At 31.6% G+C, this 20,333-nt stretch overlaps 2 protein-coding genes across 3 annotated transcripts; one reads left to right on the top strand and one right to left on the bottom strand.

The window, feature by feature from the left end:
• Nucleotides 1-1,540: 1,540 nt before the first annotated feature.
• On the bottom strand, nucleotides 1,541-8,396 carry LOC126726662 (uncharacterized). Of its 2 annotated transcripts, XM_050431981.1 has the most exons (4): nucleotides 8,213-8,396; nucleotides 6,292-6,444; nucleotides 2,880-3,029; nucleotides 1,541-2,335 (listed from the first exon to the last, which is right to left on the bottom strand). In XM_050431981.1, exons 1-3 carry the CDS (start codon nucleotides 8,332-8,334, stop codon nucleotides 2,927-2,929), a joined length of 378 nt encoding a protein of 125 aa, XP_050287938.1. In that variant the 5' UTR covers nucleotides 8,335-8,396; the 3' UTR covers nucleotides 1,541-2,335; nucleotides 2,880-2,926. The 2 variants fall into 2 exon arrangements, with proteins under 2 accessions (XP_050287938.1, XP_050287937.1); XM_050431980.1 differs by lacking the exon at nucleotides 1,541-2,335 and having other exon boundaries at nucleotides 2,562-3,029.
• An 8,878-nt stretch (nucleotides 8,397-17,274) lies between these two features.
• LOC126728544 (uncharacterized) lies at nucleotides 17,275-18,354 on the top strand. The gene is made up of 2 exons (XM_050434350.1): nucleotides 17,275-17,905; nucleotides 17,981-18,354. The coding sequence occupies exons 1-2, from the start codon at nucleotides 17,275-17,277 to the stop codon at nucleotides 18,352-18,354; spliced, it is 1,005 nt and encodes a 334-aa protein (XP_050290307.1).
• The last annotated feature ends 1,979 nt before the right edge of the window (nucleotides 18,355-20,333 follow it).

Genomic DNA, 20,333 nt, shown 5'->3' on the forward strand with positions numbered 1-20,333 from the left:
GAAAAAACCCTAGCCGTCATGAGAAACCTTTAATTGAAGTATCTTCATCTTCTATGTACTTATTTTTTTTCAAATGCACTTTTTAACAAATGCTTTATCATTTTTCTATTCTATTTAAATATTATTTCTTTATTCATTCTTTATTTCTTCTTTAATCATTCTTTGTTCTTTCTAAATTTCAAATAGCCATAATTTTTTAAAGTATAATTTTTAAAATTTCCAACAATCTATATTGTTAACGGTCTAATTTTAATTTTCATGCATATTTATTTGTTAGTATTTATAAAATCTATGTTACTCTTGTGCAAATCCTTTAAAATTTTAGGTAATTTAAAATTTAACAAATTTATGTATATTTTAGGAATGAGTTTATTCATTAATTTATCCCTAAAAGATCATCAGTTTTTATTGTTTAATTATTAATATTCATTCATTTATCATTATCTCTTTTCATTTTTTTTTTAATAAAAGACACAATTTAATCTTAATTTAAGGAATTATTATTCTTATTCTTGTCATTAAGTTTTAATAAAAGACAAATTTATCATTTAAAGGCATAGTGCACACCCTTACATTTCTTCCATATATATATATATATATATATATAAATTAAAAAAAAAAAAAAAAAAACAATAAAGGCCACACATTTTATTTTGTTGTAAAGATGTTGTGAACATAATATATCTCTTTTATTTTTGTCCACAAACCATTCTTCTTCTCAAGATCAGACGGAGAGGGAAAGAGAGCCCAGAGAAGAAAATGCTCCAGAGAGAGAGAGAGAGAGAGTGTCTTCGTCCTCCGTCGCCTACTCTGCCTCCATCACCGCTATCCTCATCCTCACCGTCGGTAACATGCAGCCGTAATGGGTCAAATCTGTGTTTTTTTTTTTTCTTAATTAATTTCTTCTAATTTCATTAGTTTTATGAGAAAGACTTTGTTTTGTAATTGATTGTTTTTTATGTTTTGTTGTCATTTGTAGCAGTTGAGAAAAGGCTGAAATTTTAATAAAATATGTTAAATTTTTTATTCCAATTTATTCAGGTGTGGATTATTTTAAGAAAAAAATAATTTGGAGTTGCTATAGTGCTTGCTTGGTTAAGAGAGCTACTGTAACAACTCTAAAAAAATTTGCAAAAATTTGAATTTTGAAGACGTTGTTGGAGCTGATTTGTTGTAGGTTTGCTCTCCAAAAATGGGTTTAAAAAGTCTATTGGAGATGCTCTTAGCCTGATCATTTTTCTCATTATCGAGTTTTCAAGTATATATATATATTTTTTTAACATTATTGATATTCAAATATTATTTTGGGAGTGTGCTCTGTCTTGGAAAGAGGTCTAGATGATTTCGGTCATTTTGGAGATTGTTGGATTGTTGAGTGATTGACTCAATGACTAAATATATTCAATAGGAGACCACATTCTACATTTTAAAATTTTGGGATTAAAGAGTTAAGAGTATTACTTTTAAGCTTTGCAAATCATTGCCCTGATGTCAATTTACGATAGACAAGTGCATATTTTGCCTACATGATTGGAGGGCCTATTAAGAACTTGCTTGATGCTTCTTTGAAACTTTATTTTTTTAACTAGTCTCGGCCCGTGTGGGCTATATAATATTGTTATTGGAGCTACAAATTGAGATAATAGCGTATACCGGTATACCCTGTTGCAAAAAAAATATATACCGGTATACACAGTATTTAGAATATCTTTGAGCAGCTTTAAAGGGAGGTACACGTTTTCCAAAGTTTATAGGTTGAAGCTCCCTGAAGATAAGCCAAGGAAACTCGTGCTTTTTGGGGCTGATCTTGCAGCTTGCAATGAAGCTGCACTACAAATGCATTAGGGAGAACATAGATGCGATAAATTACAAAGATGAAACCGGGATTCCCATCTCTGACATCAATATTGATGAGTCATGAGAACTTGAACTCTTTGGACAAGTAATGCATTTGCTCTTTGGGACAAAATAACTGAAACTCTGAGAAAATGGTGGGCTTAAGATTGTTAAGATGGGAGCATCAAGAAACCGTTATTCAATGGTGCCTTCTACAAAGTATGGGTACTATTGCCAGTCACCTTCAAGGTAAGTTCTTTGGTACCACACAAGTGAAAGCAGTGCGGAAAAGCTAGGTTTCTGTGAACAAAATCCTGAGCCATTTGCAAACTAAAATGGATTAATTACCATTCGGCAAGCCTCTAATCAATTTATTTACCTTCCTTTGCCTGATGATAGTTCATGGATGTAAATTTTCATAACTTTTGATGGAGGACATTGCTCTAACCGAAAACATTGATCTTGCAGACCTTGCCCAGCAAAAAGAATCCTAGGGGGACTGATCAAAGTAATAGTTTCAGTGAGCATTCAAGACAATTGAAGAACTTTAAGCTATAGAAACGATGCCATGGAATCTTGCTTCAAAACAATATGAGAACAAAAGATTTCACCAAAAAACAAAAGCTTCATTATAGACTTGGACAGATTGGGTTTTCATTTCATTCATCTCTGATAGTTACTTTCTTTTATATGTTCGTTCATCTTAGAAAGTACTTCCACCGAAAGATAATCAAGCAATCCCAATAATCATTCAATGATCTGATTTTAAGATTCATTCCTTATCAAGCTCTCAAACTCCATTAAATGGTGAGCTTGAATCACTTAATTAGAAAGAGAAATGTTCAAGAAGCATTGGCTACAAGCTCTATGGACTCCTATATTACTATTTCCATGGAACACACCGGTGCAGAAATAATGTTTAGTTCTAAGCAGCATATAATTAAAAGACTTGAGTAAAAAATAAATCACATTGTATTCATAAACCAGAAAGGAGGAAGAAAAGGGGGGGGGGGGGGGGGGGGGGGGGGGGATTCTTCACCTACATTGGTACCACGACACATGCTACAATTTGGGAACAGACTGACTAATGTTACTGAGGAATTTCAAGGTCCGGTCTCCTGTCAACTACTTCTCCTGTTGAATCATCTGGAAATGCATCCGGATAGGTAGCCAAAATCCTTGATTTCATGCTCCTGTAAATGAGAGAGAGAGAGAATTAAATCACCAAATGGCACCAAAATCTAGATAGCCAAGAGACAACAACCAAAAATTTAAACTTTCAAGTAAACAACTTGAATCAAGATAATAAAATAGATCTGGGATGATGTAAGAATAAGAAACTCGGCATACATAGAGCTTCATAATCAACAGTATAGTTGCAAAACACATCAACTTTACAAGTCAATAGAAAAATTCAGACATTCGGGCAGTAGGAAATAATTCATATAAAAGAAAATAGAGAAGGTGAAGGCAGCAGCAAGATAAAGTTGGAGATTCACAATGACAAAATATTTTGAAATGAAGTGCGCCATAAAAGGCTGCACAAGACTAAATGATTCAACTTCATAACATCTTCAACCACACAAATTTAGATAAAAAAATTTATATCCCCAATTAAAAATTGCAACCTGCCATCTGAAATTTAAAAATAGTTTCATACCAATACACACAAATATTCATAGGTTTTTAACAAATACAGGTCTTTCCAAGAGAAGAATGAATATATGACTGGAAATCTTAAAGTTCTCTTAAATTATCAAAAAGCCACACCTTGTTTTCATGGTATTGAATTTGGTTTTTTGATTATTGACTCCATGTGTGCCTGAAAGCCATTCAATTCCAATTTCAAGCATGAATGCACACATGCAGTAGATATGGGTGTTCAAGACACCAAGCAAACTGAGCAAACCAATTGATTTCAGTCTGTTTCCTCAGTTATCATGGTTCACTTTGATGCTTATTCAGGAAAAAAAAGCACCTATTATATCAATTCAGTAGAAGTCTAACACAGCACTTAAAACCAAACCAACCAATCAAATTATAATTTAATTTCTAATCATATTAATATGCATGGAAATATTTTAAGGGGGATAAAAAAAATCTTACAAATATGTTCACACCAAATAAATTCTTCTATTTTTACATCCCAAACACTCAAGCCTCCTAATCTCTAGTCTCCCAGAATGCCACACATCTATCATTTCATTATTTTCTGTTCTAGTTTCCTATTCATTCTTTATTCTTCTCTTTACTTTTTGTTCTCTATTTTTATTAAGGGTACTGTTAACGGGTGCCTTAGACGTTTATTAATGGACCACTTAAGAAACTTTTAATACCAGTTTTATAGGAAATAAAAATAGCTATCATAAAAGTCAGTTGCTTTTTTCTTTTCCATAAAAAGTTTCTAAAAATATTAACTAAACCAATGGCCTTAGGGCATCCACTAAATTATCATTTTATTAATTCACTTTTCTTTGACATTCATCTTTTTTTTCTTCTCCCTTGTCTTCTCCATTTTCCTCTTTTCTTCTTCTTCCCTTTGTCTTTGTAAACCGATTTTCTCTACTCTCTCCTCTCTACGTCCACTTTTTTTTCTCTAATACTTCCACACCGTTTTTGCCCCTATTCTTTGTAACCACTCACACTCAGACACCAGACATTGCAGATCACTGACCTATTGCAAATCTCCATCTCCATCAATATCTGCCATCCCATTCTAGATCTTTGCCAATCTCTGCCGATCTTGGTCTTCTTAGCATCTTTGGTTGCTCTGAAATTCACAAACCAATGCACCAAACCAATGGAACTTGAGCTTGGTACAGCTTATTTAGTAAACCTCCAGCACTGTAGTTCAGTTGGTGACTTCGAAAAACTGGCGAGGTCGGATCAGTTGGAAAATATCACTCAAAACCATCATAACAACTGACCCAGAACACCCCTAGTGTAGATAGTTAAAGATGATGAATTTGCCTCAAAGAGTAGTTAATTTTGAACTCATAAAAAAAAAAGAGCAGTTACTTTGCCTTTCGGTTATATGAGAAACGTTACAGTATTCTAAGTCTATTATAGTATTCTTAGTTTTTCTTCCATATTTCTACACATTACTGCCCATATCAATAATGTGTTCTTATAGAATTTGATTCTGTTGCTTTGAGCATAAAAAGGGTAATCGTTGACTTGGAAATATTATGCTAAAAGAAGGGAACAACACTAAACAGACAAGATGCTAGGGAGATGAGCGAGAAATAGGTTTCTAGGTATCACACCTAAAGTGCATCAGAATCACTGTAGAATTTCTTCGGCATCACATATGGCCTAAAGCATCACACATATAATTTCTTCAGCGTCACAAGTTGGATTAAGGTTGCAACACACAAACCTCAAACTAAGCTTTGCTTCTGAAACTTTTCAAAACAACTTAAGTGAAACCATTACATCCGTATATATAGGCATATAATGCTTAAACCTAATAGGACTTATTAGGCTTTGCCTCGTCAACCCAAACTAAATGACTATTAAAACCCTATAAAAACCCAATAACATAATAAAACCTGAAATAAGACCCAGTTGACCAAAACTCCAACCATACAGAAATCAGAAAATTAACTAAATACCCCTGACACTTTAAATTATACAAAACTAAATTAAAATGAAACCAACTTCTCACTGCCTAATTTAGGGAGACAAAAGAGCAAGAACATGAAGATGAGGGAGGGAAAGAAGTAGGAAAGTGGGGGTGGGTAAACAGGTAAGAGTGGCTAAAGTGACAATGTCCTTATATGTCATATGTCATTTATATCTAGAATATTTTTGTATGACACTAAAAAAATAATTGATTGCATTACATAACATTAAAGAATAAGGATATTTTCAGAATTTTTTATAAAAAAATTGGTGATTGAAAGCTGACCAGGTTCTTGCTTAATTAATAATAGATATACAAAAGAAATCTTAGACTTTTGTTCTAAAGTATGTGCAGATGCACACACAGACATGGTTTGGAAAATTTACAATTAGATGTACAAGGATTAGCTTGGGGTTCTGTAAGGATTCAACTTAAATTTTAACAGTAATCAAATGGACATGAGGCAAAGTGGTTATTAACGATAGTTTAGGGAGGATGTTGATTAGTTTTGTAATTTAGGGGGACATTGTAACTACATCAAACTTTTTTTTTTATAGGTATTAGGTAAGATTAATTGTTTTTGCAAAAAGGCATATTCATGTACAAATGAAAGAAAGAAGTCTAAAGAATTCATAAAAAAAAAAAAATAAAAAAAAAAAATCTATGTACAAAAACACAACAACTCTATTGATTCTGAAATGAAGTTACTAGTAGTAAAGCTCTAAATGTGAGACCAATCAAATAAGGAACGAATAAATATAGCTAACAATTAATTCCTTGTACTCAGTTGAAACAATCAGCATGGAACAAAAAATAAGTTTTAATTATACCTTAGTTTCTGAAATATGTAATCAAGATCTGACTTCATAGACCTCAAAAGACGTGTATTCCTAGAGAAGTCTCCAGAAACCTCTGAAAAGCAGTGCTCTGAATATTCATTAAAATGTGCCAGTACTGCATTGCTATCCTGTAATCTTCCTAATCTGTAATAGAAAGAGAAAGAGGTTACCACATGGTAAGCAACCACCAATCAACTCCCCCCATCCCCCAAAAAATTCCCAGCCAAGAAAACAAAGAGAGAATATGCTTAAGTCTAGAAGCATGCCACAGAAAACCTTTTTCATTTTTCTTTACTTATCTACAACAACAACAACAACCAAAAAAAAACCAGCTAGGAAATTTCAACAAAACGACCCAATTAACTGATCTTCAGGTTGCAGGTTTAAATTCATCTAAGATTCCTGAAAATACAAATATGCAAATAGGACTGCTCAGCAAAAGGAAGTTCCTGCAACCATATTTCTGATCTTGCTCTCACTTATCTCTTTTCCACAAAAGAAAAAAGGGGGAGGGGGGAGGAGGTTTGAAGATATTTCCCTTTTCACTAAATATTGTTCCAAATGTATTTTCAATATGATCTATTTTCATTTTTTAGGTTAACCACACTCAATGTGGGGATTTATGTATACACATAAAGTAGAAGTAATATTGAAGGGCACCTAAGGGGTACAACCTAAGTACACAAGAAGCATATAAATGAATGCCCCTCTCAAAGAGAAAATCTTCAAGATAGGATACTGAAAGTATAATTTGAAGGATCAAATTATGGTCAAAATTAATTGCTAAAACTAATAGCTTCATTAGTTCATCACAAACCAACACTTTTATTATTAACTTAATATTTGGCCATTTAGGTTCATCATTGGTTTCAACTCATTTCAACAACATATAAACACAGTACGAATCTATTATTTTACCATAGCCTCTGTCATGCCTCATACTCTTATACTAATCTCAACTAAGCCTAAATCCCAACTACGTGCCAACATGCCCTTACCTTAACTAAGCAACCCTCATCCATTTTTCACACATATCATCAAAAAAAAAAAAAAAAAACTACTTTGAAGTCTATCTTGGACTTCAGTTTTCTCATTCTGTGTCACATCATACTTAGACCATGCCTCAAGTTCCAGTATGTGCCTAGCTGACAATCTACAGATGGTTCGGATGTTAGGCTATAGAAACATGGCTAAATCATCAAGTTTCCCACATTTCTTCCTCTATTTTCTAGAGGATTAAGTGTCTGTTCATCCAAGTAAATATATAACTCTTTCCCAGAAGCAATTTTTCCTCCAGATTTTATACAAACCTTTAAAATTAATACTCATCACTCACTCAAGTAATATCATTTTAGTTTTATCATGGGATTATGGGCACTTTGTAAAATTTGGAATTTTTCATCTCTCATTTGAGTAATTTCTCTCTTAAGTTTCTAACAGAATTTGCTAGACTTGATCACAATCATAACAAAATTGTGATATAAACAAACAGAATATATTCTCATCCTACAGTCCTTTCCTATATTTATACACACCATCTTATTCAACTTTGACCCATGCACTGCCCATTTTACCACTAGTAAAAGAAGAAAAAAACAATTGTAATAGCCAATCAGCTCTGGCACAAGTGAAACTTCCTGGTGGGTGAGTCCTTGATTTCATTTGCAATTTAACCAATAATAAAATAAGCAAACATTAAATTAGAACAAGTTCAAATCCAGGAATGTGTACAACATGATTTGGAGAGAACCATTAACAAAAATTGAAAATATTCAAAAAGATTAATAATAGTATACAAGGTTTTGTTAACTTAAACATTAATGAATTGGAACAAAGTCTATGTTTTTGTTGTAATAGAAAAACAACATATTGTCTAACCGAGAGAGAGAGAGAGAGAGAGAGAGGAATGTACATAAGGTGCTGAGATTGCTTGAGGGAGTCCAAATCGTCAGCATTGATAAGGGTTTTGAATTCACGAGAAACCTCAGCTGAAGCCGCTCTTATCGCCTCTTTCTCCGTTTGCTCCATCTCCATTTCTCCACCTACCGATGATCAGAGAGAGAGAGAGAAACGCTAATGATGAAATGAAACTTTGGGCTACCTATAAGGGTCTTCATATTATTGGGCTATTTATTTGGTGGATTTAACAAGACCCAATAACTTGGAAAATATAAGGAGCTAGACTTTGGGCTTTTTGACACTTAAGCACACAAATCTAAGGCAATACTAATAATGTAGTTAAAAGTATACTAGCCTTTGAGCACGCGCGTGACTCTTCTATTTTTTGGGTAAGGGTTAATTTAGATCATTTATTATAATTTGGGATTACTACATTTTCTACTCACAAAAAAAAAAACCTAGGGGTGTGATGAAAAATTATTTCACCACACATAATACTCATCACTTAATTTAGAGCATTTATTATAATTTTGGATTACTACATTTTCTAATCACTAAAAAAACCTAGGAGTGTGATGAAAAATTTTTCAATAAAAAAAAAAAAAAAAACCTAGGGGTGTGATGAGTATTATGTCTCTGAGGCTAGTATAATGTAAATATTTTGAATCCACTACTAAAATATTCGTAATTTTTTTCATTACTTTAAAGCCTACAAAGCATTTACTATTCAAGCAAAAAAACTTTGTATGAGTGTCATGATTAATATGTTACAAAATTAAGACTCAACTTCAACTAAAATATTCTTAAAAGATCATTATAAAAAAAAAAAGTTTTAGAAAGCAATAATTCAACTCTTGTTCTTGAGTTTGTTCCAATGGAGATTCTTACATTCTATTTGAAAAACAAAATTTAGCAGTTAATTCATTATCATATAATTTGGACAGGACAGAGAAATAGAGCAATAATATTTTTACATTGTGTAACTCATCCAAAAATAAAAAAGCCTGAATACAATTTATGCTCCTTATAATTAGAATATAGAATCTATAGATAACAAATCCAGAAAAAGAGGTTCCCATATAGCCTAACCCATTATGTATGTTGCGGGTTCATTAGACAGTGGCTTCAAATTTGGGAAGAAATAGATCATTCCATTCCTTACTTGGATAGAATTGATCACTTGACTTAGCATCCACTCCAAGTGTGTTGTATTTGGCAGCTTTAATCCCTTATTTACATGCCTAATCAAGGAACTCAGTATTAAGTTTCGTTCTTGTTGAAAATAGTATAATAAAGTAGCACAAAGGAAAATGTGGGTGTGTAAAAGATTTGTTAAATTTCTTTTGAAAATTTGAAATTTACCAAAAAAAAAAAAAAAATCAATCGTTCATGGACATTGGTTTTTTGGAGCCATAATTTGCTAGTAAAATTGTATAAGAAATTCTAAAATCTAAAAAAAAAAAAATGAAAAGAAGGAAATAGGGAAAAAAACTCAAAGAATAAGGTATAGATATAGACATGAATATCAATCCACCTGAATTGTTGATCCTCACTTAACCAAGTGCAAAGACATTGCTCCAATACCAGAAGACTTTATCCGTGCAAATCTTCTTCAAAATACACAAAACCAACAGATAAAATCAACATGCCATAATTTGCTGATAGAATTATATAAGAAATTGTAAAATCTAAAAAGAAAAAGAAAAAAAAAGGATTTGGCCGCAATAAGGCAGTAAACAAAAAACTAAAAATTTAAAAAGAACATGAGAGAGAGAGAGATGCCTAGCATATAAATGAGATACACCAACAATTGTATCAAATCTTTCCTGATAAATTCCCGCCTACACACCATCAAATTGGAACAAATAAATAAAACACAACCTATGAAAATCACAACACATAAAAACTAAAATGATAATAACAGAATACATAAGGAAAGATTAGAGTATGTAGCTTTTGAATTTTATATTGAGCGATGGCCTTCTTTGCATGTCCTCTCCGCCAATCTTTTATTTGTTTTATTATTTTTGGTTTGATACCAGACCTCTAGGGCTCTTAACGTATCAAAGACTCTTTTTTTTCTTTTCTTTTTTAAAATTTGAATTTGCATTAAAGATGGGACGTGAGGATAAGGATGGTAGAGTTAAATAAAATTGTAACTGCTAGACTCCCAACCCATTATCATCAAACAGTTGGTCCAACTGTTTGATGATAATGTTTCTAAAAAAAAAAAGAAAAAACTGTTTGATGATAATGGGAAGTTTTTTTTTTTTTTTTTTTTTTTTTTTTTTTTTTTAAATATGAGGGGAGTTTAAACTTGTACGTGGGTGAAAGAGTGGGTGAATTTTCCTCTTTTTTTTTTTTTTTTTTTTTTGGAGTAGCTGATACATTTTGAATGAGAAGTTATTTTTTTTTAGGAAATTGGGAAACAAAGTAGCGTGTAATGCGTAGTAAGAATGTTTCAAGTTGTTCCTTCTCAAAAAAGCGTGTAATGGTGTAATACCCTAAAAAAAAAAAAAAAAAAAAAAAAGTAGCGTAAATTCCTATTAAAAAACAAAAACAAAAAAAGAGTTTGTGTTAGTTTTAAATTGAGAAACAAATTAAGTAGTGTAACGTAAATTCCTAAAAAACAAACACCAAACCAAGTAGCAGGCTTGCATGTTATTAAAGAATAATAGTGGTCAAAGAGTTTGTGTTTGATTTAAATTGGGAAACCAAGCAACACAATCTTCGTTCAAAAAAGAAACAACATAATCCATTAAAGCAATTCTCCACATTTTTAAGTCTAAACATAAACTTTTATGCAGTACATCAACTTTACCAAACACAAAAAGAAGTTTTGAAGAATCACAAACTTACCTATACACCTCTTTTGTGCGCTCCATGTCTTGGGGGCGTCAAGCTCTTCGTACATGGCATAGTTAATCCTATAAAACAAAAGGCAAAACGCAAACAATCAGCAACAAAGTTTAAGCATACGAAATCCAATTAAGCATACGAAAAAAGTTTAAGCATACGAAATCCAATTAAGCGAATTTCAATCCAAATTCTCAAACAGCAATACCTACAATAAGTAAATATATCGCTGCCGATACGATTTCTCTCTTGTAAACCTCTCTAACTCTCTCCTTATTATCCCCTAAAAAAAAAAAAGCATAAATTCCTACATCTAAAAAAATTAAGAAGAAGCATAAAGATAACAATGGCTTGTTATCAAAGAGTTTGTGTTTGATTTAAATTAGGAAACTAAGTAGCATAATCCCCTAAAAAAAAGAGTAAATTCCTACCCCTAAAAAAAAGCGTAAATTCCAATTATTTAAAAAAAAAAAAAAAAAAAAAAAAAAAAAAAAAAAAAAAAACCAAACCAAGTAGCGTAATCCTCTAAAAAAAAATAGTGTAAATTGCACAAAAAAAAAAAAAAAAAAAAAAAAAAAAAAAAAAAAAAAAACCAAAAAAGAAGTTTATATGAAGAAGGAAAAAAAAAAAAAAAAAGTGAAGTGAGGAAGGAGAAGGAAATAGTAATTGATCATTTATATGTAACTATTTTTAAATAAAATGTAAACAAAGGCTATTAAAGGAGTTAAGGGAAGCCATATTGTTTAACTATTTACAAATGATTTTAAATACTTCTTTTGTAGTATAAGGCAGCCCTGTCTTTGGATCACAATACCTACAACATGAAGGAACCATTTATTTCAAAATTACATTTAAAAAAAAGAAGAAGAAAAAAAAAAAAGAGTTAACGTGATACATATAAGAAAAAAAAAAAAAGTAGAACTTAAAGAAAGTCAATCATAAACAAAAGAAAAGAAAACAAAGAGGAACTTGCAAAAGATAGAACCTGAAAATTTGTTGAAGCCTCTGACAGTAAATATTTTTAATCTGAAGAAAAGGAAAGAAGGATGTAGAGCTAAATTAAATGTCTTCAATTTGAAGAAGGATGAAAGAGAGAAAGTGAGATAGAAACTGCAAAGCGCACGTGAGTTTGTGGTTTTAAAGTGTAGGAGTTTTAATTTACATATCTATCCCTGGTAGTTGAAAACTTGTAAGTGGGTATGATGAGGGTATCTTAGGCATGAAAAAAGTAGAATCCAAACAGGAGAAGTCCCTTAAATAGTAGTATAGATATTTATATATATACTATTAATAGCCAAAGTTTAGAGAAAATCTAACTAGATTTTAATTGGATTCTTAATTTTACACAATGTGTCTTATATAATTTTTTATTTTGTGTCAAGTGAATTATTGAATGTAAAAATCGAAGAATCCAAATCCAATTAGATTCTAAATTGGATTTTAATTGGAGTCTAATTTTTCGCCACATGTCCATTTAAGTTTTATATTTTTGTGACGAGTGGATTATGGGGTGCAAAAATCAAAGAGTCTAAAACCAATTAAATTCTAAATCACACACACACACGCACACACACGCACACACATATAATGAGAAACAATTACATATAAACATATATGATTTTAAAAAAGTATAAGCTAATACCATATATAATTTGAACCTCTTCTATAAGAAAAATGTATAATTTGAATTGTATAATTATAATATTTTTAATTATTTCCATGCATATACACGGAGCTACACGTGTGTGTGTGTATTAATAGGCAAAGCTTAGAGAAAGTTCAATTAGAATCCAATTTTGCGTCATGTATCTAAATTTATATGGGGACCACACCAAAATTATCAACTTAAGTTTGTGCTATGTGTCCATAAGGTTTTTAATATTTGTGCCAAGTGAGTTAATGAGTGCAAAATACTAAGAATTTAATATTAATGAACTATAATATATATATATATATATATATATTTATCACATATACTCAATAAAAATCATCACACAACAAAAATCACCACTGTTCTATCTTATTAAAAATTAGGAAATAAATTATCATAAGTAGTATTAAATTTATGTAAGAATTTTAATAAGTGACTAATTACATTTACTTTAAAAAAATTGACTAATTATTTATATTTCTATGATAAAAATTGTGTTTAATTTTAAATGTATCTATACGTATGCATTAATGCATGTGTTATATGCTTCTTCTTTTTTTAATAATTTGGCTAATTATTTATATATTTATAATAAAAATTGTATTTAATTTTAAATGCATCTATGCATTTGCATGGATTACATGCTAGTCTATATATATATATATATATATATATATATATTAATAGGTAAAGCTCAAAAAAAAAATCCAATTAGATTCTAATTGAGCTCTAATTTTGTGTCATGTGTCCTAAAAGTTATTTTAATTGTGATGCACAGATACTTATTACACGCTAAAATTGAAGGGACTAGGCAAAATTTTATCCTAAATTTTTTCTTAATTTTGAATCACAAATATTTACTACACGCTAAAACCGAGAGGACCAGGCGTTAGAAACAAGAGAAAGATAAACCATGAAAATGATGAAATTATTTAGAGGGGCACATGAGATACACGTCCATTGGCAGAACTAGGTGGAGAAGATAGCTACCTCTCTCTCTAACTCTAAAACCTTTGTAGAGATCTCAATCCATTGTGTGCAGGATCATTCGTGAGACAAAAACCATGACCAACTTCTCCATGAAATCGAATCCAAAAGGTTAATTTGTCTGCTAAGGCCCTGCCTCTTCTTCTTTTGATTAGATCCAAATTATACAAAATTTTAAGTTATGGTTTCAATTATTGTTAAAACAATCAAATAGCTTATGATGTTTGATTTGTGACAATTGAATTTTTATATTAAATTTAATTAATGGTTTGCTATATTTGGTTCTGATTTTGTGTTGTTTAAGTTAAGTACAAAGGCTCTTAGCAAGAGTAAAAGAGGGAAATTGACAAACTGTCTTTTTTTTGTGCTAGGTTACCTGCCTTTGTTGTTTCCTCACTTTAAAGCCACATTTCAGACTTTGGAACACTTCCTTTAAGTGTAAAAGTCGTGCCCTTTGAATTCCAATACCTTTATTTTCAATTTTTAATTTTTCAGTACGTTCTCACCTTTTAATTTTTTACATCATTCACTCTGGAACAATTATTGAAACTAATGCGTTTGTTCTTGGACCAATACAAAAGATATTGGTTCATCAAGATTGGCAATGTTTATATCTTTGTTGATATCCATCCTATTTATTTTGTTTAATATATGTTGACCGTTTCAAGTCATATATATCAATTACGTGGCAAAAAGATTTAAACTTTGTTAGGGATTGATTTCCATTATGCATTCAATATATTTGAAAGAATGTTTATGAAAACGAGTGAGATATATGATTGGCAGTAGTGGGTATTACAAAAGGATATATTTGTTGTGTCGCTGATAAACATTGTTCCCCGAAAATGATTCTCTGGATGCTAAACTAATCTATTATGAGAAAAATATAGACTATCTGATTTAGAATGGCTTAGATGATGGTGATGAAGATGATTGCAAGAGGTACCAACTCAATTCCCTTCAAAACAACATTCAATTCCACAGCTCTTAATTCTTTCCTATATATATTTCAGTCTTATGCTGTCTCTATTCATTCCTTGAGAGTTTTCAGAATGGAGTCTCTAAACATGAATGCCAGGCTATAGTCAAATCTTTTTTCTTAGCATTGGCCTTTAATTTTATCTCTTAAAAATTGCCTGCAAGATGTTTGTCAAATGCTTGACTATAAGATTTTTATGACATAAGGACTTTAAAAGTGTTTTTTTTTTTTTCTAAGTTTCTTTCTAGAATCCTTTGGCTATTTTGTTATACTGATCTCTAAGGTTTGAATTGATGCCTTAAGAGATAAAGAAAACCTAAAAAAACTTCAATATGTTAGAGCTCCATTTAATTTAAATTGTCAACTCCCTCTTTAGTTATATTTTTGTGTTGTTAAGCATTTGAATGAGCAATTAGTCTATTGAGAATTACATGAGTCATTATTGGTAAACTTGAAACAAAACTTATGAGAGCATAATATCCATTGATTCGAAAATTTACATTTGCAATTCTAATATGGAATGTTTTCTTTTGACTTATTGTATCCATTTCAATAACATTCGTATCTTATTTATTTTATTTATGTGAGTAGAATATCTATTGTATTATGTGGACAATTGATTTGATTCGAAAATTTACATTTGCCTAATTCTAAAATAGAATGTCCTTTTTTGGCTTATTGTATTTATTTCAATGAATCTTCGTATCTTATTTATTTTTTCTTGCTTTATAGCCTGTTTGAATGGAGGGGGGAAGGAGGGGGAGTGAAGGGGTAGAGTAGAATTGGTTAAAAATAAGCTAATTTTGTGCTAAATCTACTCTACTCTACTCTATTCCCCCTCCCTCTCCCTCAATCCAAACAGACCATTAGTTTTTACATAGCGAATAATATTGATTGGGACAATTGCAAAATCATTCTTAATCATCCCTCCTCAAATAATAGAACCCCAATGGAAGAAATCAATAACGGATTATTAGTAGGATTATCACTATAGTTCATGTTGTGTGAACCCAAAACATACAGTAACATCAAACATTTCCAGGTCATGCAGCAACCTGGTTCGAAATGCTATTCTAAATGAGTTAAAAACAAACCATTGATATGGAATTGCTAGCACAAAACAAAGGTCATGCCTGAAAGAGTTTCAAGTTTCACAAATACAATGCCTACGAGTTACGACCCAATTACTACAGCATGTAATTGTAAAAGGTTTTCTTGCTTAGAGACAATTACTAAAGCTCCATGATTTAGTCACAACTGATACTAATTTGTTGTTTCTATTCTTATTTTGTTGGTAGGTTGATTGAAGTGACACATATACAAAATTTTCCAATGCATCACTTGAGTTAGCAACTATCCCTAGAAAATTGAGATCAAAGCACAATATACGAGAAAATCGGTGATAAATTAAAGTCAAGGCATAATCAAAATTCAAATTAGCCTCTAATTGTAGTTTAATTTTGTGTTAAGTGACCCATTTATAATACTCAACGAGAAAGCTGGGATGACTTTCATTAATTATTACTATTATTCAATATTTTCGTGTGTTAGCACGGATTACAATCTAGTATATATTAATAGGTAAAATCGAAAGAAAATTCAATTAGATTTCAAATTCAAATTCAATTAGAGTTTAATTTTGTGCCACATGTCCCATTTAAGTTTTTAAATTTTTGTGTCAAGTGAGTTAATTCAGTGTAAAAATTGGATTTCAATTAGAGTTTAATTTTACACCAGGTGTCTCATCTAATCTAAGTTTTTTAATTTTTGTGTCAAGTGAGTTAATTCAGTGTAGAAAACGAGGAGTCTAATATAAAAAAAATAAAAAAAATAAAAAAAAAAAAAAAAAAAAAAAAAAAAAAACCTAATCATATATCTAACTCTATAAATAAAATTAGAGGAAAAGAGAATTTGAATGATTTTATATTTATGAGCCATTTTTTGTGTAACTAAAAATAATTCAAATTTATAAGTTATTTATGTAATATCCCATAATTATGTATGGTTCATTACTAATTGGATAATATATATATATAATTATTATTTACTCTATGAGTGTTTTCAAATTGCCAGTAAGCCTATGTAAAGTTATAGAAGCCATGATTCGTAAGTTTTGGTGGGGGCAAGGGTATTCGGAGAAGATTCACTGGATTAATTGGAGATCCTTGTGTTCCTCTAAATCTGTTGAAGGAATAGGGTTCAAAGATATTCAAAAATTTAATAATGCTTTGCTGGCAAAACAGGTTTGGCTATTACTTCATAATAAGGATACTTTGCTTTACCGAGTTTTTAGTGCTAGATACTTCCCTGACGGTAATATTTTGGATGCTCCAGTCCACCCAAAATGCTCCTTTGCATGGAGAAGAATTTTACAAGCCCGTGAGGTTATCAATAGAGGTGCTATATGGACTTATGGAGAATGGGAAACTGATTATCTATTGATGTATGGAATCATAGATGGCTGCCTAAACCTGAACAGAGTAAGATTGTTTCTCCACAACAAGATGCAGAGATCAGTAGAGTGCATGAATTATTTTACCCAGACATAAGAGTGTGGGACCCAAGTTTGCTGGAGAGGTGTTTTTTACCGTGGGAGGCAGAGATGATCAAACAGATTTATGTGCATGAAGCGGGTGGGGATAATGTACGGGTTTGGCCACTTACCCCGGATGGTAATTACAGTGTGAGGAGCGCATATCGCATGTTGGCAGCTGATGGAAATAATCAAAACCCGAGCTCATCTTCTCCATCTGAAGCTAAGAAAGTATGGAAGGGAATATGGAAGATCAAGACCCCAAATAAAATTCTCCATTTCGTTTGGAGAGCTGCCAAGGACTCATTGCCAACCAAGCAAAATTTGAAGGCCAGACATATTCCTTTGGATGACACCTGTGTGATGTGTGATGATCAACCTAAAACTTTACTGCATTGTCTTTGGCTCTGTTCTCATGCTCAATCGGTTTGGGGATCAGATATAACATTTGCTAATCTGTATAAAAAGAAGCATAGAAGTTTCTTCGACTTGCTGGATGATGTGATGCAGAATAGCTCGGGTTATTGTGTGGCTCTGTTTTCCACCATTGCGTGGAGTCTGTGGCAGAGGCGGAATCAAATTCGGGAAAATCAAGGGACTTTGCCATTGCATGAAGTTGGAGATAGGGCTAAGGCTTTGGTAGTGGAGTTTTTGGAAGCAAACAAACATATACGCAACCCAAGCTTGAGATGGGTAGCAAGTTGGTTGCCTCCACCAGAGAATTGCTATTAAGTAAATTTCAACGCAGTTCTTTTTGATTGTTTGGGCTGTGCAGCCATCAAGGTGGTAGTACGAGATTACAGAGGAGATGTTATGGTAGCACTAAGCCATAAAATTGCTCTTCCTCTGTTAGCAGCTTTGGTAGAGGCTCGAGCTGCCCATAGAGCAATCACCTTTGCTCAGGAAATGTGCTTTTTTCGTATTCAAGTAGAAGGGGATTGTCTGGGGGTTATTCATGCTTTGCAATCTCAAGCACGGTGCAATACCTTATACGGACATGTGGCTGATGATACTCGAAGATTAAGCTCTGCTTTACAGTCTTGTCAGTTCCATCATATTGGAAGGGAATGGAATAAGTTAGCTCATGAATTAGCTAGAAGAGCAGTTTTCTTTGTAGATACTTATATGGGTAGAAGATCTACATTTTGATTTGGATGTTGTATTTCAATTTGATTTTATTAATGAAATTTTCTTAACGTTTTCTCAAAAAAAAAAAAAAAAAAAAAATTACCCAATGTACCATTTCATATATATATATATTAAACCATATGTTAGAGAAAATTCAATTAGAATCAAAATTGGATTTTGCTTTTGTTAGCTTTCCATAAACTAATGAGCATTTTTTTTTTATACTGTTTTTATTCAAATATTTTGTATGGGAAATTTTGAACCTAAAAAATTGTAATTGAGTAGAACTATTCCATGCACCCATCTCCATTCAATTTAGGAGATACTATTGGACCAACCTATTCTTTTTATTTTGTGTTGTATTTAGTAGAATTTCATGTACAATGATTGTGAATTAATATTGTATATGTAATATCCAATAGTGATTTTCTAAATTATATGCATAATAGTAATGTAATGAGAAATTTAGTGTAACTGATATCATGAAAATTGCAAGGAAAAACAATTTTAGTACCTCTAAATGTCTTGGTTAAACTAATGTTCTATATGTTTAATAATTCAAGCTAACATCAATAGCACTGCTTCAATTTATCATTCCCGTGTGTAAGTATGGGTTACATACTAGTATATATTAATAGGCAAAGTTTAGAGAAAGTCCAATTCAAATTTGAAATTGGAGTCCAATTTTGTGCCATGTGTCTAAATTATGTGGGACCACATCATAATTATCCCTCCAAATGTCCATTCTCAATCTAATTAGATTCTTCAATTGAAGTCCAATTTTGCGCTACATGTTTCTAATTTTTTTTTCTTCTTAATTTTAGTGCTAAATGTAGGGAACACACCATAAATATCCATCTAGGTGTCCAATATGAATAAATCACTTTTGGATTTATCTTAGAAGAGTAGATAAAAATAGTGAATGGTGACATTTATTCATCTCCCTCAATCTCAATACAATTTTTATGAGTCTGATAACCTTGACGTTTAGGCTTCTACTTCTCTGCACATGGTTGTCTTCTCAACTCCTTCTAAGGCCCCCCTTAATTAGTGGTTTCGCTTTTTATAAACAAGCAGAAGCAAGGGCAGCGGTAGTGGTAGTGGTAGATTCATCCCAAATTTAACTATTGAAGGAAAACTCAAAGGTCTCCAGAGATGAATGCACTTTAGGGATCAGCTAGCCATCCAAATTTGCCACAGCCAATTTCTTCCCATTGCAAATAGTTGTTCTTTAATCAAGATATTTCATTGTAGAGTATTTTTATTGCATTCAACAGTCATGCAATCAAAGTCATGAACATAAAAATTTTTTATGAGTTTGTTTGTTTGATTAACATCTTATGTCTTAGAAGTCGTCTGTTGACTAGTGGGATTATTTTATTGCCACACCATCTCTCTCTATCACTCTCATCTGGAATAAAACAACAAGCCTCATTGATTGTGAAAATATTCACTGTTATAAGGTTTTGTGTGTGTGTGTGTGTGTGTGTGTGGAGATTTTGATTGTTTGCGCAATTGTGGCGTTCATTTAGTTTTGGAGGAGATGTGAGAGTAGTGGTGTTAACACTTCAACGAAAAGCACCAAACAACAAGGAAGCACATTAAAATTGAACAATTGATTAATTATTCCAAGTAGGCAAGATTGAAGAAAAGTCCCCAAAATAGAAAAAATAGGTTTAGCACATACTGTTGTCGAAGGGGAGTTGAATTGTAGAATTAGAATATCTAGGAAGACAGCATTCGCATCCGAGTTTTAGAAAATATCTCATTTTACCATCTCAAAAGTTAATTTATCTATTATATCATATCATTTTACAATATACCCAACATCCCAACTTTTATTTTACCATACAACACATTAAATAATATATCTACACAATAAAATAAAAAAACATAATACCCAAATGAAACCCAAAACCCAATAAAATATTATTTTAAAATTATACCATCTTGCTACAGTAGCTTCTAAGAGCATTAGCATCCGGTATCTTCAAACTATT

The sequence above is a fragment of the Quercus robur genome, chromosome 5 (assembly GCF_932294415.1).
Source record: "Quercus robur chromosome 5, dhQueRobu3.1, whole genome shotgun sequence".
NCBI lineage: Eukaryota > Viridiplantae > Streptophyta > Magnoliopsida > Fagales > Fagaceae > Quercus > Quercus robur.

Bases quoted from the DNA above. Each gene is read 5' to 3' on its own strand.
- LOC126726662 (XM_050431981.1), bottom strand. From the start codon at position 8,334: ATGGAGATGGAGCAAACGGAGAAAGAGGCGATAAGAGCGGCTTCAGCT. The intron at 6,445-8,212 runs GTACATTCCTCT...TTTCTATTACAG, and splicing joins AAGCAATCTCAGCACCTTAT to ATTAGGAAGATTACAGGATA. The intron at 3,030-6,291 runs GTATAATTAAAA...TCTCATTTACAG, and splicing joins TACATATTTCAGAAACTAAG to GAGCATGAAATCAAGGATTT.
- LOC126728544 (XM_050434350.1), top strand. From the start codon at position 17,275: ATGATCAAACAGATTTATGTGCATGAAGCGGGTGGGGATAATGTACGG. The intron at 17,906-17,980 runs GTTGGTTGCCTC...TGGGCTGTGCAG, and splicing joins AAGCTTGAGATGGGTAGCAA to CCATCAAGGTGGTAGTACGA.